Below are 23,101 nucleotides of genomic sequence, written 5' to 3' on the forward strand. Positions count from 1 at the left end.
GCCAGGCCTGAGGCCATCCAGAGGCAAGTGCCAGAGCTGGGAGATGGAGCACGTTCCGGGGTACATGAAAGGGAGACACAGAAGACGACGAGAAAGGTAGGACGGGCGAAGGTTATGGAGGGCTTTGAAAGCCGAAGCCCATTTTATTTTCAGCTGGATCATCACTGTTTGCCTTCCCCTCCACTGAGAGAACAAGCAAAGCCTTCCCCGCTACGATAGCCACTCTCAGTCCGTGCCAAGTCCTCCACTTCTCTCCCTGGAAGCAAGGCACGGTTCATCATGAGTCCCCGGGCACTGGGCAGATCCAGGGCCCTGACACATGCGAGTCGCCACATCAAAATGCTGGTGAGGGACTGGAAGTCACAGTGAGAACAGAGAACGTGGCTCGGAGTAGCAGTTCCTGAACATGGAGGTGATGCATCTGGGCCCCATGGCAGGGCCTTGGTACCGCCATCCTGGGGTGGCTGAGGTGGGCTGCAGGGGAGCCCAGGGAAGCGAGTACACAGAGGAAGTGAGGGAGAGTCGCTGTGCACTGCATGCCGAAGCCCCAGGGCTTGGAAAGAAAGCCTGAGGCCAGCCCTCAATCCAGGGAGGAGGGAAGGAAAGGGTCCTGGGGGGCCGCTGAACAAACCAAAGGCACTGGGGCTGCCATGGTGGCAGGGGGGAACTGGGTGAACCTCGGAAGAGGAGGAGAGCGACTGAGTGATGAAGGAAGGGGGAGAATCTGCCAGGTGGTCATGGGAAGCCCAGAGTGGGGTCAACAGAGGGTTGGAGCAGCCATAGCCCAGCCCATTCCGAGTCCAGGGAGGTGGTAATTGTCCTTGGGGGCAGTCATACCTGGGAGTCTAGAAGCCAAGACAGAGCCCAACTGGGAGGAGCTCGGAGGGAGGGACGGATGGATGGACGGACGGACGGACAGATGGACGAATGGTCCGTCAGCAGCTTTGCCAACAAAGAGTCACAGGGCAGGGCCTGAATTCAGGAAGGAGGGAGGATGGGGGAGATGAGGTCAGCCGGACCTGGCCTCCAATCCCGCCTCTCCCACATGTGCCTCCCACATTGGGGGTGAGGACCAATCAAAAGAGAGGCTCTCTGGGCACGCAGAGTGTGCAGGGGCTCAGGCGTCCACACACAATTTTAAAAACCAGCCTCTCCAGCTATGGACAGGCCAGTAGGGCTTGCTCAGTGAGAGAGATGCCCCTGGCCTGGCCCAGCCCAGGAATTCCCAGATGTACCTACTGCCCCCAAGTGACCTCCACCCAGGCTAACCCAAGAACGTGGGCCTGAGGCCTCTCCTCTCCCATTGGTTAATCCCCACGCATTTATTCAGGCCCCGGGAGGCGCCAGGAACACAAAGGAGCCCAAAGAGCCCTCCAGGAGCTGCCCCACCCAATGGGCATCCCTCAGGGAGGGCAGAACAAGCTTCAGTCGATCTGTCTCAGCCAATCACTTCTGACCAAGTGGGAAACGTCCTGGATTGCTCAGGGATGCTGCAAGGGGAGCAGGCTGGGGCCGAGTAAGTGCAGCGGAGGAAGGCAGGTGGGCCACCTGGAGCCGGGCAAAGGAGCTATGATGAGCCCCATGTGCCCTCTTAGCCCAATCCCACTTTTCCCAGGATTCTGTGGGTGCCAGCTGTGCCCAGGAGCAGAGCTGCAGACAGGAGGCCTCTCGCCTCCAGGGTTGGAGCCTCAGACACCAGAATGACTCTCATGTCCAGGAACTGCCTCACAAGTCAGTCAGGAGGTGCTCGGTTCCTGGCTGGCTAATCGGGTAAGTGTCACAGTAGGTGGTGCGCTGGGCCTAGAGGCGGAAGACCTGAGCTCAAATGCTGTCTCAGGCATTCAGGAGTTGTGTGACCCTGCGCAAGAAATTGAACCTCCGTTTGGCTCGGTTTTCTCTCCTGTAAAATGGACATTCTAACAGCACCTGCCTCCCAAGGGTGCTGTGAGGATCGAGTGAAGTCCTAGCTGGCAGGTGCCCAGCATACAGCAGACCCCCCCCCCCAGCCTCTCATCTATAAGCAGACACAAGACACACAGAGAAGAAACCATGTCCATGAGAGGAAGGGGCTCGCAGCGTCCTGGATCAGAACAAGCCTTCCAAACTCCACGCGGGCCGGTGAGCACCCTTGATCCCGCTCCGTCCCCACCCTCCGGGAGCCTGCTCCCCCCAGGCTTCAGAGAGGGCCGCCACCTCTGCTTCTTCCTTCCTCGTCTCTGAGGGGCACGATGTCTCTCGTGCCTTTGCTCTCTTTGGCCCTCTACCCTTGGCAGGGCTGAACATCGCCCCCCCCACTCCTTCTTGCCATCCTAGGTTTTGGAGCCTGGCCCGCTCCTGGCCCTCCTCCTCGCCTGATAGCTCTTTCTCAGGCTGCTCCTGATGCCTCACTGTGGGGGTCGCCAAAGTCTCTTCTCTCCCCCATCTGCTTTGCTGCTTGCTAGGGGAACCAGAGTCTCCCCAAGCCCCCTTCAGGGAGAGGCCTTCAGGGAGAGGTTCCGCTCGGACAGGGCCTCTCCCTCGGGGACTCCTCGGCCCGCCTTTGCCCCTGGCAAGCTTCCCAGCTTCCCGGATTAGACTGCAAACTTCCGGAGGGCAGGCAGCTTCCCCGTTTCATGATGTCTCCCTGGCTTGGCGCGATGCCCGGCACACAGTAAGTGCCTAACACGCACCTGTCGACTGACTGGTTAATGGCCAATCGCTGGGAAACTCGGGAAGGTCCAGATCGAAGAGCAAAACCCAAACTCTTCTTCGGCCATTTAAGGAAGAAGCTTTCCGGGTATGAGAGACACAGTGAGGCCTGCCAGCTCGCCCTCCCCCAGCTGCGGCTCTGGGCCAGCCGACCTGTGCTTCTGGCGTTTTTCTTAGGCCGGGGCTGCCCTGGAGACCAGCAGCACCAAGGAGGGCCGCCCAGCCCTTGGATGCATTATTGCCCACACCGTATGGAGCCCAGGGAAAGTGGTGCTCACAGAGGGGCGGGGGAGGTCCTCGTGGGGTGACGCTCACAGCTTCAAAGGCACGCCAAGCGTCCAGACTGATGGACTAGAACTCCCAAGCCTCCACCCACGAGCTCACCTCGAACAGTCAGCCCGTGGACACAGTCGGCTCACAACAAAGGCATTTACTGAAATGACACAGTAAGACCGACAGACAGAGGCAGCGGGAAGAGCGCGTACAGAAGGCGCCCACGGTGGGAACGCACGGGGCCGACGCCCCTCCCTTCAGTGGCCCTCCAAGGCCCGGAAGATCCTTCCTCCCAGCCGACCTCATGCCACCCCCTCTCCCCTCCCTAGGTGGGGCGTGTTTGCCAAGCGGGTCCCTCGGCTGGCTTGGTGCCAAGGCTACTTTGCTCTTCAGTCCCCAGATGGCTCCCTCCTGGCCACGTCTGTGCTCGCTGGCGAGTGGTTCCACTCTTGGAGGCCGTGGTTGGTGGGGCCAGCGGGGAGGGGGCAGCCATCTCTTCCCACACTACTGCCCTTTGGCCCAGGGACAGGGGCCTCAGAAGGGGAAAAGCCTCCCTAACTCAAATCCTCTCTTGGACTGGGACGACTCGTTTGGAGCGGAGCGTGTCGAGCCCACGGCTGGCAGCCCTGCTAGTTCTAGCAGGGAGAACAGGGCCTTGGCCCGGTCAAGTTTCTGCTGCTGGAGCCCGTTTCTCCACCTTTTAGGGGATGAAATTATCGGCCCGGCAAGTCACACAGTTACTGGATGCTGGTTTGGGCAGGGAGAAAGAGCTCCAGCAGATCAGGCGGAGTCCAGTGGACTCAGTGGCGGCGCTCTGCTGCCTGCAGGAGCAAATACAAAGTGCTGTTTGGCTTTGAAAGCCCTCTGGGCCCTGCCCCTCCTCTTTCCAGGCTCCTTACGCCTGTCTCCCCAACAGTTCGGCCCAGTCACCCCAGCCTCCCGGCTGTCCCTCCCCACTCTGGACATCCCTTTTGGCATCCCCTGTGCCTGGAATGCTTTCCCTCCTGCACTCCTTCAACAGGAAGCCTTCTCCACCCCTCTTAGTTCTGGGTCTTCCTCCACCGTTTCCCGTTTCTCCTGCAGGTGGTTGTACATTTTTGTTTGCTTGTTTCCTCTCCCATTAGACTCGGAGCTCCCCGAAGGCAGGGCCTCTTTTTGTATTTCTAGCGCTTAGCACAGTGCTTGGCACACAGGAGGCACTTAATATGTGTATTCTCTGGCTGACTGGCTAACTGAAGTACCCGCGCATCACTCCCGGCTCTTGTCTCAGTGCTTGGACAGTGACATCTCCAGAACCACTCCTCTATTTCCTCTTTCTGGCCCAGTGGCTTGTGCTATACTTTGAGGACAAAGTATCTCCGTTTCTATCCCTATTGACCTTCACTCAAATGGTACCCATCGGGCCTCCCTCACTGGAGTCAACGGTTACCTCTTTAAGTCACAAGAATCCCCTCTCGAGTACTCCTACGGGCTCTCGCCACGCCACCGTGTTAAATTACCCACAGAGAGACTGAGTCCAGGCCCGGGTCTCATCCCACCAGCCCAGGAGGTCAGGTTTGCCCCTTGGGTTAGGACTTCAAGGGCCTCGTGCTCCTCGTTTCAACTTTGGGTGCTTGTATATGAATGTTTGGGGCTTTGTGGGTCCTGGGAGATTCTGGATGCTCCACCAGCGGCTCTTCGGATACAGTCACTAATCTCTGTGCTTCCTGTTCTGGTGGATGCCCTTAGCCAGTCTCCCCCCTTCCCCATCTTGTCAGCTCAGTCCTTTTGAGTAGATCTGAAAGACGTAAGACAAACATTCTTACCCGTTTTGGTCAGCTGCACTCCATCCCTGGCTAGCGCCTGTCATTGCTAGAGTTTTAAGCCACGGTTCAGAACTCCAAACCCATTCTCAGACATCCTCTTCTTGACTTGCTGTCCACTCCCATAGCAACAGGAGAAGCTGCAGAGAGGTTACAGAGAAGGCGGACTGAGGAAGGCCATCAGACTTAGCTGCTAAAACTCGCTGGCGACCACGAAGGGACCAGGCTCGGCCAAGCCACAGGCCAGATTGTAAGGCTTTAACGAGGGAAGGAGTGGTGAGAAAGGGAAGCCAGAGAACACTGCTGCTGATTTCCAGGAGCTGAGCAGCCAGAGGGAGAAAGCTTGAGGAGTACAACACAAGAGAACGGTGGGATTTCATTCCTTAGTTCTTTTAAAAGGATGCGCAAGACCTGGGCATATTTGGAGTAAGTAGGGGGAAAGGCAGGTGAAAAAGATGTACAGGGAAGGAGGGACTGGGTGAGTTCTGGGGGAAGCCAAGAAGGGAGCGGCTGGCCTTGGTAAAGAGAAAGGTTGTCTCTTCTGCAGAGACAGGAATAAAAGAGGGCAAGACAGTTACTATGTAGGGAAGTTTTGATGTACAAAATATGTGGGATAGAAGCAGCTGACCTCTACCTTGCCAATAAGGCAGAAGCTGGTGGGAAGTGGAAATATTGAAGAAAGAAGAAAAGGGACACTCAAGGGAGAATTAAAGCCTTGCCATCTGGCAACATCAGGACCCAGACAATATGGCTTGGTAACAGATTCAGCCAGCATAACGGTGTACCTTTCTCTAGAAGATGACTCTGGAGGGCCATAAACAGCAGCGGGCTGAGCCAATAAAGACAGTGTCTAATTGAAGAGCAAGACTTGTGAAGAGAGGAAGGTGAGGTCACAGCAGGAAAAATGACCTGGGAGATCAGGGAAGGATACAGTAAGAGTGAAGAATTAGTTTTGGAAGAGTGAGGCAATGATGAGACACAAAAGGACAAGAGAGTCTGAACAGAGAGGGAAAGGTCTGAGTTTCGTAAGAGTTTGAACACACCTGCCTGTTGTGAAAGAGAATTCTCTACTCTATTGTCTATCCTGAGTTAACACTAACTTAAGTACCTCACTAGATTGTGAAGACAGGATTAACTCTCCATTGAACACTTTTCCATTGATTCAACACAAGCTTGAACTAGGTGGAGGAGCTCACAAGCCACTTAGTAAATTCACACCCTCAGAAACTCAGTCAGCCAGGATGAGTATTCACCTCTCCAGAAAGTGAATTTTAGAGAATTCACACCTTTAGATGAGAACTTAAGCTTCAGAAGGCGAGAAGTCGATCCCACAGACACTGCCTCACTAGGCAGTGCTAGACAATTTGGAAACTGTGATTGGCTCCTGGAAGAGGCGCAGGGACAAGAAGTCACCATGAAAACAAGCCCCGAACTCCCTCAGAAGAGATTGTCTTTGGGAAGCTAGTCTGAAGAGATTGTCTTCTGGAAATAGTCTTCTGACTGGGGAGAGTCTTTGAGGGAGCTTCGCTGGAGACGATGGCTTGGATCGTGGGCTTGGTGCTCAGCTTCAACTTAGACTCTGACTCCTGAACTACTTCATTGGGTGAGTAAAAGGCTGGCTCCTTTCCTAGTTTCCTAAGAGACTAGCTTCCATCTTGGAGGAGGCCTCGTGGCTACTCACCACCAGCCTTCCTGGTTGAGAACTAATTAATCTTTGCCTGGATTAAGCAGACCTGTAGTAAACATTTAGGTTGATAGGATAGATAACTTCTTCATATTTCTCTATTGTTTCCTCTCCATTTTATAAATATTTGTAATTAAATTTCTGACTTGAGATTTAATAAATATTGGCGACCACATAATTTCATAAAATTATTGTCCAACCATTAAATTTAACCCTTACACTGTGTATAGTCAAGGTAGTGAAGAGGGCACACATTACGGGAGTTGTTTGGGCAGTATCAAGGAGGCCACGGCTGTGTAGCTACATGCCCACAAAGATGGGGGTAGGGTCTGGACTGGAGAGAAAGACTGTGAAGATCATGGTAGCATGCCCACCAAAATGTATTCCAGAGGATGGAGAAATAGAGAAGTCCATAACATGCAGAGTTAAGAACTTCTTTACAGGAACCTCCATACCTACTGTAGGTGGGCAGAGGGGGAGGGAGCCAGGCCAGCCACTTGGGAGACTGGGCACACCTGAAAATAACCCCAAACTACCTCTTGCTAACAAAGCACCTTTGGAGCCCCAGTTATGGAACTTCATGCTTGCTAAAGAATTGACCTAGAAGGATGGACAGTGGAATGATTTGTGCACAAGTAACAGCAGAAAGGGATGGCCACGTGAGAGGAAGAAGCAAGCATTCCGGACGGCACTGATGTCCCCAAACAGTGAGATCCTCAAGGGAGATGCATGTACACAAAAGAGATCACTGAACAGTTAAAAGTCTGTGGGTCGTCACCCTAGACTTCAGAAACAAGTATGCCAGCCCAGGGTGTTCAGATGGACATTGCCTTATGATGGGCCCGAGTGCTGCTGGCAGCACATGGTGTGGCCTCTGGCAGCATCAGCAGGATCCTTGTGCCCAAACCAGGGAATTTGCTCTCAAATAGGCAGAAACCAAAGGAGACACTGAAAGATGAAGAATCGAATCACATCTGGTTTCTCTTCCGCCCATCAAGGATACACTTTCTAGAGGGTCCACAGAGTGATCTGCAGGCACTGTTTAAATGTCAGCTGTGGTTTTTACCAGTCTTTCACCTCCCTCCAATGCCTCCTTGTGGTGTGGGCATGGCCCCAAGTCCCTCAATGCCTCCTGGCAAGGAATTCTTTGGCCCAGGCAATTCATAAAGCGAAGCAAAGCAAAGCAAAACGAAGCACAGAACCAGGCCTTCGTCCTGTGCAGCTCCTGCTGCTTCCATCTTTGAAGACTTCCCGGTCCAAGGACCAATGAATGAACAAAACCCGAGGAGAGCTAAATGGAAGCCATCTCGACTTCATTCCAGTTCTAAATGAGCCCAAAGGGAGAATGGTGGGAGGGCCTCGGCATATACCGGGTGACATAAAAACCATCCACTTAAAAAGTTCGAGACAAAGAAAGCAGAGTTAGATAGGAAGGCCTGAAACCCAGCCCTGGGCTTGGGCTCTGGAAACACAACATGATGTTGCCATCAAGAAAGCCAATAGGATCTTGGGCTGCATTAGGGGGGACTTCCAGAAATAGGGAAGGGAGGGGCCCGCCCTGCTCTCCCATCGTCAGCCATCCATCCAGTCACCTGGAACAGTCAGTCTTGGGTCAGCCCATGGCTGAAGAAGGACCCTGATGAACTGGAGAGTGTCTGAGGAGGACCACTTGCATGTGTCTGTGTCACATGAGGACTTGGTTTAACCTGATTCATGGCAGCTGCCTTGGGGAGCCCTTGAAGGACTGTCATCTGGAAGAGACGTCAGCTTTGTGCTGTTTGGCCCCAGAAAGCAGAAGAGGAGCAACAGGTCTAGGTGGCCAAGAGTTCCATTCATACAAGTGTAAAGAGATACTTGCCGATCACTTAAGCTGACCCCAAGTGGAATCATTGCTTCAGGTTGGGAAGCAGAGGACGGCCAACCACGCTGCTACGGCGAAGACACCTTTCAGGAACAGGCTGGATGAGGGGCTGCCAAGGCTCCTGTCCTGGACTGACGTTCCGGAATGGCGCACTGGATTGCAGTGGTGGCCCCAAGGCCAGCCACATCCATTGGGCCCTTCTGGAAGGACATGTCCTTTGTGTCCTCCCTGCTCTGAGGCTTACCTACTGGCACTAGTGGGGGGCAGAAAGGCCCCTCTCTGTCCTGTAGGACGAAGAGTCCAGTGGGAAGGTGGGGCTCCATGTGCTCCTGGAAGCCTACTTAAGGGAAATGTGCTACAGTGACAAGAGGGCTGCATTTGCAGTCAGAGGACCCAAATTTGAATCCCAGCTCTTCTAGCCTATGGGCTCCAAATGATAGAGCTGGCCAAGAGGGCCATTAAGATTCCTTCTGGGGGGCAGCTGGGTAGCTCAGTGGATGGAGAGCCAGGCCTAGAGATGGGAGGTCCTGGGTTCAAATCTGACCTCAGACACTTCCCAGTTCTGTGACCCTGAGCAAGTCACTTGACCCCCATTGCCTAGCCTTCACCACTCTTCTGCCTTGGAGCCAATTCACAGTATTGACTCCAAGATGGAAGGTGAGGATTAAAAAAAAAAAAAAAAAAAAAAAAGAAAAGATTCCTTCTGACTCTAACTCTATGACCCAGAGAAAGAACTGAACCAAATAGGAAAAAAATCTAAGTGCTGGGTCCTATGGACAGAAAGATTGGGCTGCTCCATCAGAGAGAATGGACCAAGTCAGGGTGGAGCTCAGGCATCTTGCGTCTCCACAGCCACATCTCTCAGCAAGCTTTCTGTCCAGCTGAGAGAGCAGTCTGGCACAGGGGATGGCCTAGGCACATCAGTCAATCAACCAATGTTTATTAAGCGCCTACGGTGTGCCAGGGAGTTGGCAAGGCACTGGGGATATACAAAGAGAGGACAAAACAAACTCCCCCTAACAGTCCTTGCTCTCTAAGAGACAACACTACACCAACTCTCCATAGGGTAAATGGGATTAGTCTCAGGGAGAAGGCACTGCCATGAAGAGGGAGCAGGAAATGCTTTTGGCAGAAGGTGGGATAGATTTTAGTTGGGGCATGAAGGAGGCCAGAGAAGCCAGAGTAGCAACGAGGAGGGGGTTGATTCTAGGCATGGTGCACAGGCATATTTTTGCCCATAGAGTTTGGGCTTCCATGTCCTTCAAGAGAGGAAGGTGGCCCATGTAGGCTCTCCCTGGGGTGGTCTTGGCACAGTCATGGTCTAAGGAACCCCACCCTCTCCAGAGTGGTCCACCAAAGAGGGGTATCCTCAAAAGGCTGGGTCTGACAGCGAAGAGATACTGACCTGGTATCCCACTGACTGTCACCCCCACCCTGGCAGCCATGAAGAGTACTCTGTGGGTACTCCAGTAAGACAATGCTGGATGCCCTTTAGCCCTGCCTTTTGGCCTTTTAGGACACCACCTCTCAAGGCCAACAGCCCTCCTACTGGACACTTTTACCTCAAGGCTGGATGTGTCCTGGCAAGAGAATCCTGGTCAGGAGAGGCCATGAGGGTCTGGGCAGGAGCATTCCTGGCCATGTTCTGTGGGCTTTGGAATATGGTGGAGAGGTAGACTCAAAGCCCACAAGAGCCTTCACTGTAGGAGACATTTGGTTCTCTTATACCGTGCTAAATATTTTCAAAAATGCCACCAGGAAAAGACCTCCACAAACTGATGCAGAGCGAAATGAATAGAACCAGGAGAACATTGTACACAGAGACGGATACATTGTAGCACAATCAAACGTAACTGACTTTGCTACTAGTAACAATGCAGTAATGCAGGACGATCCTGAGGGACTCAGGAGAAAGAATGTATCCACATCCAGAGAAAGAACTGTGGGAGCAGAAACACAGAAGAACATATGATCGATCACTTGTTCGTATGGGTATAGGTTTGGGGATTTGGTTTTAAAAGATGACTCTATTACAAAAATGAATAATATGGAAATAGGTATTGAGTGGTAACACATGTATAACCCAGTGGAATGGCTTGTTGACTCCGGAAGGGGGGGAGGGAAAGAACATGAATCATGTAACCATGGAAAAATACTTTAAACAAACAAAATACCACCAGGAAGTTAATTGCAGCTTTTGTGCCAAACCCAACATTAAACCTTACTACTCTGCAGCCCCCCTCCCAAATTAAGAACAAGTAAGAGAATAGAAAAAAAGACTAATCCCAAATGCCTCAATTTCCCATTGGCATAAAACATTTGGGAGAATCATCTATGCACACACACGACATGGGAAGGGCTTCCACAAGCCATGCTCCACAGCCTCCCATGTGTCTGCCACATGATTGTAGAGTTGGGGGTCCCTGAAACCACAAAAACACCCTGGATGGGAGGAGCAAAACAGGGCCCCCACAGACTATGCATGTGTGTCTTCTCTTCCCCATGTTCCGACAAAGGCCTTGAAGGAGAAGGAAAACTTTCCACTGAGCTTCATTAAAAGCAGACAAGGTCAGTCAAGGCATTCCCCACAGTCAGGGAGAAGGACCGCATGAAGAGCATGGGCTAAGCTGAGCCCCACAGGCCAACTCCCTGCCCATATGGGAAAACCAAGGGCGTGAAGAAGGTCTGGTGCCCAGAGGTGCCTGCACAGTGAAGCAGACAACCTATGAACCAGGGGCTCTTCAGCCTTTGGGTTTCATGGCCTCCTCAGGCAGGCTGGTGATGCTCACAGACCTCTTTTCAGAACCACTGTTCAATGCATAAAATACATAGGATCAATGATACTGAAATACAGTCATCAAATACTAAAAGAACAAGTTAAATATGCAGATCTTGAACCATAACCTGGGATAAAAGTTAAAATGGAAAAGCAGGTAAAGAAAGCCACGGCAAACAAAGAAGTTCCTCGGATGATGCCAGCCCCATCTTTGTGCCCCCTTTATTGCTGTGAGTCTGGAGCACACTGATGATGGGAGTTGTGGGGCACCGCAGTCTGGGACACAGAGAGAAGGGGAGTCATGGAGCATCATAGTCTGGGGCCCATTATGCTAGTCGTGGAGCTCCAGTCTGGCATACTGATGATGGGAGTTGGGCACCACGTTTTGTGGCATGTAGTAGGTAGCTGTCATGGAAGAACCCAAGGTTAGAGCACCTGGATAAATAGTGCAGTGGCAGTCTGTGGCATCCTGAAGATGGGAGTCATGGAGGACCAGTCTGGGATATAGAGGATGGGAAACACAGGGCATCACCATCTGTGACACAAGGCAGGCTGGCAAACTGAGGACGGGAGTCATGAAACAACAGACTGGAGCACATAAAGGTGGATGCCATGGAGGGCTAGTTAGTGGAATACGGATAATGGGGACCATGGAGCATCACGGTCATAGGGACGGAGGGAAAAGGAGTCTTGGATGACCACATTCTGGGGCCCTCAAAGTCTGAATAGTGAAGAAGACCACGGTTTAGAATACCCAGCGGATATCAGTCACGGGCATCACTTCCTGCGGCATTCAGGGGGCGACTCATGGAACAACAAAGTCTCTGGCACCCAGAGGAAAGGAGTTGGCTGCAACTTGTTGCTTCAGCTCAGCAATTTAGACGAGCATTTATTGAGCACCTGCCAGGCACTGTGGCGGGCCCTGGGGAAACAAGTACAAAAATGAAACCAACTGTTCCTCATTCCCAACAAGCTCACATTCCACAGGGGGAGAAGCAGGTGATGGGAGCCACGTGGGCCCAAAGAAGCAAACCCAAACCATGTCCAGAATAAATGCCAAATCATTTCAGGAGCATTTCACAAGCAGATGATGTGGGAATGGCGCCTTGAATGGAATGGAATCTGGAACAGAGGCCAAGGTGTTCACAGGGAACAACTTAGGGAGAGGGATGGAGCCAGGGGGAGGGGAGGTCTTGGTAATTGGATGGAAAGGCAGGTCGTAGTCAGATTGTGAAGGATTTCAAATACCCAACAGAGGAGCCATTAGGGTGGTGGTTGTGTGAGTAGAGGAGGAGAGCTGTGCTTGAGAAAGGATCAACAAGACTTGGGAAATGAACTGCCGGTGAAGTGGGGAAACATTTGGTACAAGCAAAAGCAGGGTTGGAGGAGGCTCTGGCAAAACGTCCGAAAGTCAATTTCAACTTGTTTGCGTGGCCTGTACAGAAAACAATGACATGATTTCAAAACTGAAGCCCAGTGGAGGAAGCTGCCTCCCCAGTGATCACCAGGGGGAGAACTCTAACAAATCGCAGGCTAGAGGAGATGAGAACAGAGAAGACAGCCAGCCAGTGTGGATTCTGTGAACCTGAAGAGCTTTCGCAAGGCCCAAGTCAACAATGCAAGCATGAGAAGGTTGAATTGACTGAGAAAAGTCTTGGCACCGAACACCTCCGCGAGAGTCTTTTCACCAACTCCGAGAATTGCCCCCAAAACATGAGATCAAGAGTTACCTTCAAAGTCATGAACAGACATTTTCAAATGAAAAATGACAAACTCCTCATGGCCGCACGAAGGAACGCTTTGACTCACTTACCAAAGAAATGGCAAAAAGAAGAGTAATTCAGTTTTCACCTCGAGCGAGTTGAGACGACAAAAGAAGGGAGTCATCGGGGTGGGAGGGACCCGGGGCAGACAGTCTGGCAAATGTAGCACCTTGGGAAACAACTGGAATTGCCAAGGGAAATGTGACTAAACGTGGTCCTTTAAATGACACAGAGAGCCCAGACAGTCACAGACAGGAAAAAGTCTCACACACCCCAAAGCATTTATTACCCTGCCTTTTGTGGTGGCGAGGAGCTGAGAATGGAGCAGGGCCCCGGCCACTGGGGACCCACCAAGCAAACAGCGGTACAAAGAGGCAAAGGAACACCACTGTGCTATACGAAACCTGGGGAGACTTGGGGGAATTCACACAGCTCGGGGCAAGCAGGAGCAGGAGAGCCACCAGTGATGACAGCAGCGCAAATGGAGGGGATGGACTGCTCAGAACCGAATGAGTGAGAAGACAGGAAAACCCGTACGCCCTACCTCCCTCGCTGCTTTGAAGAAGTGGAATGCCAGGAGGGTCAAATGCTACATACGCCGGGAGGCAGGTTTTGTTGAACTGTTTTAATTAATTTTGTTTAATCCTTATTAAGCTGGGGAGGGAGGTGGAAGGGGTCCATTTGGAAGTTAATTTCAGTTTTGTTTAGACTTCCTCAGAATTATCCCAAGAAATAATCTTTATAAAATTCCTTCCTTCCTTCCTTCCTTCCTTCTTTCCCTCCTTCCTTCCTTCCTTCCTTCCTTCCTTCCTTCCTTCTTTCCCTCCTTCCTTCCTTCCTTCCTTCCTTCCTTCCTGTTAGTAGGCTGCAAGGCTTTAAACAAAGGCTGAATCTCAACCATTTGTCCACGCTTACGTTTGTCAGACAGACAGACCCAGGGAGGGAAATGTGGGATCTGGTTGGCATCTGAGTGGGGTCTGGGGGCCGCAGCTTAGTTCTGAGCCAGACATTCTGGTCTGGGCACTTAATCTGCTCAGCAGTGAGGAGTCCCCAAAGGATGTGGCCCCAGCCGCATACGGTCAGTAAAAGGGCCCACAGCAGAGGGGCACTGGGGTATGTTTCAGGAGCACAAGGGGAAGGAGTGTGCTGTGTCCACAGGGAGCCAAGGAGCGAGTCATTTCTATGCCATGTGTCCGAGACAAGACAGACATGGCAGACGGCGCGACGCCAGAGAACCTCACTGGAGGGGGAGGCTCAGCAGCCAGCCTCACCTCGCCTCAGGCCTCCTTGCTGAGAGCTCATCTTCCAGAGAAGGCCTGAAGACCAGAGACAAAGAGTGTGCCAGAAGGCCAGAGCTGCATTAGCTTCTGAGGGACGTGCCTGGCACACCTGCCAGGAGAGTATATGGAAGGCCTTCCAAAACGAACAAAAGACCTCACCGGGGAGGGCTGCTCAGATATCCCGGACGAGGCTAAACGCCTCAGACCTCATAGGAGGCAGGAGCTGAGGCTGCAGGGGGAGCCACCAGGCTCTGGAAGGCCTTTGCCTTCCTAGTGTGAGTCCCGTGACTGTCCAGAGAAAGGACCCCCCACCAGTGCCCAGGGACCCCAGCAGTCCAATTGCTCGCTACACTCCCTGCTGCCTTAGGGTTTGGACACTGCCAGTGGGAAGGCACAAAATCCCTCCAGCGTCTTTCAGGAGCTTGGCACAGCCATTGCTGTCTAGTCTATCGTTCTACAGCCAAGAGAAGGCCTGGAGTGAATGCCTGCGATAAATACTTGCTTAAATAAGGAAGCTGGGAAGAGGGTCACAGAGGCCTCGAGAAGGCGGGCCCAGAAGCCCAGGGATGGCGCGTTTGAAGAGGGTGAGCTCCCGGGGAGGAAGCGGAAGGCCTGGGGTGCTTTGTGGACTCAGTTGGGATATTTGTTAAGTGCAAGGCACTGTGCTGAGCCCCGGGGATCCAGAGGCGGAATGAAGGCCAGCGTCTGCCCTCAGAAGCTTACACTCGAACTCGTCCACGTCTGCAGGAGCTGGGGGATCCGGGGCGATGGTTCTGAGCCTGTGCCCGGGGGGGGGGGGGGGGGGCTGAGTGAGGGACTGGAAAGGAAGGCCAGGCTCCCCCACCCCCACCCCGAGGGACTCCTAGAGGCAAAAGGACAAAGCCATGGAAGAATCGGGGAGATGGTGGCCGGTCTCTCATGCTTTACAGACATCTCAGGCAGCTGAGAGGAGACCGAAATGGAAAAGGGAGAGACCGGCCTGGCAGAAGGCTGCCGCCACCGACCAGGTGAGGGGGTGAAGCCAAGGGCTGCCTGGCCGTAGGCAGAGGCGCCAGGTTAAGAGTAAGCAAGCTCTAGGAGAAGATGAACCACGAGCCAAAGCGCCGGCAGGTGCCAGTGGCCTTGGCCACAACGTCCCTGGGGATGGTCTGGGGTCAGCAGCTTCCCTGGATGGTGCCGGTGCTGGTTTCTAACCGCTCAGGGAGAGGAAGGGAAAGTTAAGAGCCCAAGGTTTGGGGGGGGGGGGCTGGCCCAAGAGGGACCGTTCTGAGACCCCAAGTAGGAGGAGTCCAACGAAGAAGAGAAGTCCCAAAGCCTTTCCCAAGATGACTACAGAAAGAGTATCAGCACCATTGAGTTAGAGTGTGTGAAGGACCCTGGAGAGGCCCCTCGTGGGGCAGAGGAGAAGAGGAGCCCGAGGTCACGCAGGTAGTGAGTCATGGAGCTGGCGTTCGAGCCCAGCTAACCTTCAAGCCTACCGTCCCCCCCCTTCCCCCCGGCCCATGTGGCGCCTCAGTTTACACCCAGAACAGTCAGGAACGAGGGGTTTTTAAGAGCTTTGCTAAGGGCGGGTGATGGGCAGTCCAGGCAGAACCCAGAGTGGGCACGTGCTGGCCCAGTTCCAGTTCCAAGCTGGCAGAATTCTAGCTATCACTCCTATAAGGCTGCTTCTTAGCTGATGAGATCATCCCCGCCCCAGACGCCGGCCTAGAACCTGGACAAGGACTGTGAGGTCAGCCTCCAGGGACAGGCTGAAGGGGAGCCTTGGGGATCTTCTGCCCACGGCCCCATTCTGCTCAGGGCTTTTATGGGGGCCTTGGATGGGCAGAAATGTGCGCTCAGCAAACAGGTGCCTCGAGGCTGCTAACAAAAGGAGAGCTACAAAGTGAGGATCCGAGAAAGCCTCGAGTGGCGAGAACGATCGACCACGTCGTGCCAAATGTCACTGAATCTGGGTAAAACGTGAAACCTGAAATTTAGACTAAAAAATCAACTGCACAGATCTGAGATGGGGAAGGTGAACGCCAAGGTCTGGGGCTGACCCGGCAGCGAGACACACGACTGAGCTCCCCGAGTCAGGCCCGCGGGACTGCCCTGTGCTGAGGCCGGCTCCGGGCCCGAGCGCAACCTGAAGCCCTCGACTGTCTGAACAAAACGGGAGCAGCGCCCCAACCACCAGTCGTCTTCGGGACCCACCGGGAGGTGAAATCCGTCGTCACGTCCGCGAAACCCCAAGCCCTGCACTGATTTAGAGCTGGCGGGGGAAGAAGCGAGGCCACCCCGACGGGAACTGCTCAAAGGCTGCGCAGGGCATCTTCACCCAGCAGTTCTGTTCCCCAAATGACACGGGAGCTTTGGGACCTTCGTGGCGCCAGGCCCGAATCCGCCCCGGCCCAGAAATGGAGGACGTCGCCGCACTTCCAGGCCCCACTGGCTGAACCATAGCTAAGCAGGCTGTGGCCCAGACTGACCGATCCCCAGGCACTGACCCCAGAAGTGAGGAATGGCGTCCACCAGGTCAAGGTGGCGGCTCCTAGCGACTGGCCTCCGGCTCTCGTACGTAGAGGGGAAGAGCAGTACGGCTGCCTGCGTGCTTGGCTCTGGGCCAGGTGGTGGGGCGACAGAGGGCAAGATGGAGCCCGTCCCTGCCCTCTCCTGGCTCAGCGTTTGCCAAGATAAGTGAATGTAAAGCCGCTGCCAGGTCACCGAGGGAGACATCATGGGGACGGGGAGGGGAAGAGGGGGACCTCGAAGAATTTCTGCCCTCTGATGAGTTTCCACACGTGTTAGCAGGCGCTGAAGCAGGGGTGGGAAGGACGTGGTTTCGAGAGGAAGAGCCAGAAGCGGGCCCGCCCCCCTGCCCCCTCCCCCCGGAAGAAAGGCCTCCGCCGAGCCGGGGCTCCCCAAGGTGGAAGCGTGGGAACAAAGGCCCCCAGATGTAAGAAATCTGCTCTGAGACCGGCCCGGAGCGCTTACTTGGGGACACCGGCGGGGGCTCTCCAGGCAGCGCCCTGGGTTCAGGGGTCTCGGGACAGACGGGAGGTGCCCCGGGGGCCTCCCGGCAGAGGCAGACGGGAGACAAGATGGCACGACAGACGGTGGCCGAGACCCTGCCGGAGAGCACGGGGAGGGCTGGGGGAAAGCCAACGAGTCCCGGGTCTGGCAGGCCGAGGACGTCCGGAGGGAAATGGAAGACGGGGGATCGGGAGAGACGAAGGTGGGAAATCTGGCTCTGAGGGGCTTCGGCTGCCTGAACGGAGCCACGGGAGCGGACGGACTTACCAAGAAAGAACTGAGTGAGAAGAGAAGGGGGTCCTTGCGAGCGCACTCATACATGGGACGCAGGCCGTGGATGATCCCGCAAAGGAGACAGAGAAGGAGCAGGCAGGCAGGTAGGAGAGGCAGGAGAGGCCACCAACACCCAGGGAGAAGAGAGCGTCCAGGAGGAGAGGCTAGCCAGCACGGTCAAGAAGGCTGAGGGGGAAGAAGAGGCCATCAGAGGCAGCCAGGAAGAGGTGCCGGGTGACCGTGGTGAGCAGTGGGCTAAGAAGGGAAGGCCAGAGGCCGAGACGCAGCATCTCCTGTCCACGGCGGCCTGTCTTGGAGCCTTGTGCTTGTACCTCCTCCCCCCAAGAGCTAAACGCCCACTCAGATCATGGGTGCCTGTGAGACAGCGTCCACGCCAGACAGCGGGGGGAGGAGACACGGGAGAGGCGGCTCTGGTCTCGGCTCTGGGCAGCACTAGCACACACAATCCACTGTAAAAGACCACACACAGAGGCTGGAGTCCAGTGAGAGAGAATGAATTCAGTTTTATTTTGTCCTCTCGGGAACTTCCGGGTACAGCAGGCTCTTCTCCTAAAGTTCTGCCTCAAACTTTATCACCAAGCGAGCGAGCGAGCGAGCGTGTACTCGTTACCGAGCGGGCGGCAAACGTCTCTTCCGTTTTTTGGCTCTGATAGATTACACTCGGAGTACCAGTGTAAGTAATGGTCAAGTGAAGAAACACGGGCAGACTGCTCCCGAGGCCTCCGGAACGAAGCAGTGGGCCATTGCATAAAGTGCTTCTGGATTTAAAAACTGGAAAGCCGGCCAATGTGTCCACACTTCTGAAACAGAGAGTAAAAGCATCCCAGAGGAGAGCTCGCTGGAGTCCTTCCTGCCCAGGTGGAGTTCACACTCGGCACTGTTCTCCTAGCCTCCGAGGCGCTGGCCTTCGCCCCATGCAAAGCCTCCTGGTCGCTCCTCCGGTAAGGGGTTGTAATTGGGATCGTCATCCGGCGTATCAAAGATGGCCTTCCTAAAAACAGATGACAGAAGTAATCTACCCCCCAGCCTTTGGACCCTGGACTCTGGGGGACTTGGGGGGCTGCCGAGGGCCTCCCTCGACTGGCCAGGGCTCGGGCAGGGGCACTTTTATCGGGGCGTGCAAGCAAGCCAAACAAAGCGGAGCTATCACGGAAAGGCCGTCCGGCAGTCAAAAGACGAACCGCCTCTCGCTCGGCATGCGTAGCTCCATCCACACGGACTTTACTTCTACGGGGCCCTGAGCTCCCCCCAAATCGAAGGATCGCGGCGACGGCAAAGCTTCGAGCAGCCGGGCCAGCCCCTAGAGTGCGCCGCCCCCCTCCCCCCTCCGTGACTGGGCCTCCAGCCTCTGCTTCAAGCCCTTCAAGGAGGGCGGGGGCAGGTCTCGAGGCTCTGCCCTCCGGACTCGAGCACGAGTCCAACACGTGGCTCACTTTCAAGTCCTCGAATTTGTTCATCGATGGGATCCTGAGTTTTAGAGCGTCCGGACATTTTGGCCCTCGACCCTCCCCCATCCAGTCAAGCTCTCTGTCCCTCCCAGCTTCAGCTGACCTTCAGATCTGACCAGGAAGCTGCCGATGCCTTTCCAAACCACTGGTAAAACGCCCCAAAGCACCCACGCTGAGGCCGAGCCACTAGCCCTGCCATAACCACGTGGCTCTCTGGGGCGCCACTCCTGCCAGGGCCAGCCCCACTTCCTGGCCTACTCCACTCTCAGTCTTCCTTTGGGATTATCCTTCTGCGACTGCCCACAGCCTCGCACCCTACGGGAAGGCCGGGGCTCCCTGCCTCAGTCTCCCCACTCCAGGAAGGAGAAGGCAATGTGCATTTTGATGGCGCCTATGAGGAGCCGGGCACTGGGTAAGGGCTTTTACAAATGTGATCTCACTGGAGGCATTTTCTCTGTCTGGCTTTCAAGCCCCAAGCTAGCGTTGCAGCTCACAGAACAGGGCTCCCCTCCACCACCCCCGCAGGCCTCAGCACCAATGTCTGTCCACTGCTAGTGCCACTCGGATCCAAAGCACCTCACTGACTCACTCCCCATGTAGGCTCGGGGCCTTTCTCCTTAGAGCACAGAGATGGCTTCTGTCTTTGTGCCCAGGGTGGTGCCTGGCACACAGTGGGAGCTTATTAAATGCTCGATGGATGACTTCACGCCCTCTGCCAACTTCCTTCAAAGCCCTTTCCAGGCTTATCCTATGTTCCTCCCCTTCATTTCCCTGCTGTCGGTCTTCCCAAAGTCCACCTGGCTGCCCCCCCGCCCCCGACACATGCACACACGTCCCCACCTTGGGAGTGACAACGCACTCACCGCCATCCTCAAGGACCTTGAATTCAGCTTCTTTTCATCTCCTAGACCCACAAGGGACTGGCCCAGAGTCTTCTAGCCAAGGTGCCACAGAGGGAGAGAGGGAGAGAGGGAGGCCACGACTCCCCCACTAGATTACCTTCCAGCTAATTAACAGAGCCCGGAACATCAGGGTGTCACATTCCCTGACCATCTGCCACGGACGGCCTCTTTCTCTGGTCGTCTGGCGGGGCCTATATGGGGGGTGGCTGACGCGACCTCGTCCATTAAGAAGCCACAATCCGGCCGGAGAGGATACTCACAAAAAAGCAGGTGTCTTCAGAATTCGTGCTCCCCCGGGCTGATTGGGAAATACGTCTTCCAAGAAAAAATATATGTGTCCGACTGCTATTCCTAGAATCCACCATAAAACAAAGGGAGAACAGGAGGGAAAAAGAGATCAAATATGGGGGCGGGCTACCGAGCAGGCCTGGCTGCAGCAAGATTTCTGGGACAGAAAGCACGAAGGAGAACGTAGCAGCGAGGCTCTTACCCAGGAGGTCCACGATGATCGAGTTGCCCAGTAACAAGGAAAAGCCCATGAGCACCCAGGGCAGAAAGGGGGCCTGGAAGTTGAGAAGGCCAAAGAAGTTCATGCGAACATAAGGATTCCTCCGGCTCCACACGTACACAAGCATGATAGTAAACGCCTGGCCCAAGAAAACTAAGCTCACAAACAATCCAAAAAGCTAACGCTGTGGGTCAAGGAAAACAGGGATGGCGTGAATCACCAGAGATGCTGGGCGTCTACAGGAAAAGGAAGCTCTGAGTTAACCTGGGCAAGGAGAGAAGCAGGCCATCGTGCCGAGTTGCCCGGCAGGCGGTCACTTATGGACTTCACCGGGGCAGCCCAGTCTGCGACTGGTTCGGCCTGGCCCATCTGCAAACCCAACAGAACAAAATGAGGGTTGGGGCCTCCTCCTTCCCTGCAGAGAAATGGAAGTCCTTTCAACGCTCTATCTAGGGAGAGTCAGGGCGTCTCTCTGAAGCTGGTGGCTTAGGAGGGAAATCAAGCAGACCCCAACCTGGGCCACTTGCTTTGGGGTCTGGGATGGTGCTCGCTCTAGGGCCCTCCTCCGCCCCATGTCTGTCTTTGGTGTCTTTCGTGATCCCCCAATGAGGTCCTCCCAGAGGAGGAAAGCACCCCTTGTGGGATGCGCCCTCTGGCATAACTCCAAGGCAAACGGCCTGCCTTTCAGAACTTGGGGCACGACCACAGATCACTAACAGAAGTTGGGCCGAGGAGATTTCAGAACAAGCCACCCGAGTGCAGGTTCCCTGACCTCACACGACCGCAGAGAAGCGGCCCGGCCAACCCTCCCTAGGCTAGGAAGGGATCCCAGAATCGTGGGCTCTGCCATGAGGGCAGCAAGTGTGGAGTGGCGAGCCTGCGCTGAAGGCTGGCGGAAGAGCCCGGGGGAGACAGAGGATGGTCTTTACAACTTCTTGGGGGAGGGTCCTTCCAGCTGCTGAAGGATACAGTCATTAAGAGGCCCCCAAAAAGGAACATAAATACAAAGTCTGCTGTCCGGCCTCGGAAAGAGCCTTCTTCGAGCATTCGGCAGTAACGGTATCTGGAGCTGGGAGTCAGGGAAAAGAAAGGATTCCACAAATCCCAACGGGAGGAACTCACTGCTCGGTGGGGCATGGCACCTGGCCGCGAGAAGGCCCCCGGGACCCAAGCTACGGAAGGGAAGCTCCTGGAGGGCACGAGTGATTTCATGTTTGTCTCGGTTCTCGATCCCTGGCACCTCGCCCAGGTCCAGGGCCTTACTTATGGTGGCTGTTTTTATTCTGTCCCTTCTAAGTCCCGGCTAGGAGAAGCCTGAGGAAGAAGGGCCCAGTCCAGCTTTTTCCTTTTCCCCCACGAGATTTGAGAAAAACAAGGCCCCGGCCCTTCCCACTGCTCTTCCTCCAGCTCCCCCATTTTCACATGAACTCTGTGCTGGTTTTCTACGTCTTTCCCTTTCCTTCTAATCAAGGCGGCAGGGTCTACCCTCTGCCCTTTCCGTCCCAACTAAATCCCCACCTCCTCCAGGAAGCCCTCCCCAGCCCCGCTTCGTTGCAGAGCCTTCCCTGTTATTTCCTCCCTATGCTGTCTAGGAGGGCTGTGAGCTGCGCAGGGCAGGGCCTGCCTTTGGTCTTTCTGTCCCTGGCACACAACAGGTGCTTAATCAATGATTAGCCTGACCCTGGGCCACACACAAAGGCAGAACAGCAAGATGCCAGGCCTAGCAGGCCCGCAGCTGATAAAGGATACAAGAAAATCATATTAAATAAAAAATTGAATCCGACCGGTCCAAAGAACAAGAAATTGGTGATTAACCTCCATACCTGTAAGAGGAGAGAAGGTGAATGACCTCGGCGGGGCCACTCCGCCAGAAGTCTCACAGGAACTTTGCCGCCCACTTCAGGCCACTCTATATCCTTCTTGGGGCCAATCATGGGAAAAGCAGGGCAGCATCAGCCCCCTTGCCCCTCCTCCCCCCAGCACAGCAGACCGGGAAGCTCTGCTGCTCGCCCGGAGATCTCTGGGGATCAGGATCTCACGCCAGGTCCCGGCTTCTTCTCCCAAATAAACAAGCCTGTCCGGGCCGCAGCCTTTTTACTTGGAGCTCAGGGAATTGGCCGGAGGAGCAGGGTGGCCCGCCACGTCCTTCCAGCCTGGTTTTGGGGGGGGGGGGAGCGGGGGTAAAAGGGACGCTGCTGGAGGTGACACCGGCAGGAGCTTAACACCCTCGGAGGAGCCCGCCAGGACACGCGCCCCGCGCCCCCCACCGCCCGAGCGCGGCCCCTGTGGGAGGGGTGACCCCGGGGCCCCGCACACAGCAGGAGCTTACTAAGTGCATGTCGCTTGGGCCGGAACCATGGCAACCGCACTCTCCCTAGCCTGCTCACCTGGAAGTGCCGGAAGATGAGCTCAGGGTTGAAGTAGAGCTGGAAAGGCGTGATTAGCTCCAATTGCTGAGAGGAAGAAGAGCCAGACGGTCAGACGGGCTCCCTCCTCGGCCCGGCCCAGCCTCCGGCCCCCCCCTCGCCGGCCAGCCGTAGGCCCAGCCCCCCGCCCCACTCCAGGCCCCCGCCCCGCCCTCCGCCGGGCCTCCCCCTCACCACGGCGGCCGTGGTGAGCACGCAGGCCGTGGTGTACGCGCGGCTCACGGGCGGGATCTGCAGGTATTCCAGCCGCAGGCTCTGGTACGCCATCTTCCCCGCCCGCCCCGCCCCGCGCGCCCGCGGCGCTGCTGCTACTACTGCCACAGCCACTGCCGCCGCCGCCGCTTCCGTTTCCGCCGCCGCCGCCGGGGACGAGACCCGCGG

General features: G+C 55.2%; 1 protein-coding gene across 2 annotated transcripts; it reads right to left on the reverse strand.

The window, feature by feature from the left end:
* Window positions 1-17,914: 17,914 nt before the first annotated feature.
* On the reverse strand, window positions 17,915-23,011 carry DERL2 (derlin 2). 2 transcript variants are annotated; one of them, XM_044658964.1, is made up of 7 exons: window positions 22,898-23,011; window positions 22,682-22,747; window positions 22,044-22,117; window positions 21,264-21,357; window positions 20,277-20,472; window positions 20,047-20,137; window positions 17,915-18,427 (listed from the first exon to the last, which is right to left on the reverse strand). In XM_044658964.1, the coding sequence occupies exons 1-7, from the start codon at window positions 22,985-22,987 to the stop codon at window positions 18,322-18,324; spliced, it is 717 nt and encodes a 238-aa protein (XP_044514899.1). In that variant the 5' UTR covers window positions 22,988-23,011; the 3' UTR covers window positions 17,915-18,321. The 2 variants fall into 2 exon arrangements, with proteins under 2 accessions (XP_044514899.1, XP_044514898.1); XM_044658963.1 differs by having other exon boundaries at window positions 22,895-23,011.
* Between the last annotated feature and the right edge of the window lie 90 nt (window positions 23,012-23,101).

Source organism: Gracilinanus agilis, chromosome 1 (genome assembly GCF_016433145.1).
Source record: "Gracilinanus agilis isolate LMUSP501 chromosome 1, AgileGrace, whole genome shotgun sequence".
Classification (NCBI taxonomy): Eukaryota; Metazoa; Chordata; class Mammalia; order Didelphimorphia; family Didelphidae; genus Gracilinanus; species Gracilinanus agilis.

Coding starts and splice junctions, on each gene's coding strand:
- DERL2 (XM_044658963.1), bottom strand. CDS start 22,987: ATGGCGTACCAGAGCCTGCGGCTGGAATACCTGCAGATCCCGCCCGTG. Junction 22,118..22,681: donor TCATCTTCCGGCACTTCCAG/GTGAGCAGGCTA, acceptor CTCCTCTTACAG/GTATGGAGGTTAATCACCAA. Junction 18,428..20,046: donor CTGAAGACACCTGCTTTTTT/GTGAGTATCCTC, acceptor ATCTGTTTTTAG/GAAGGCCATCTTTGATACGC.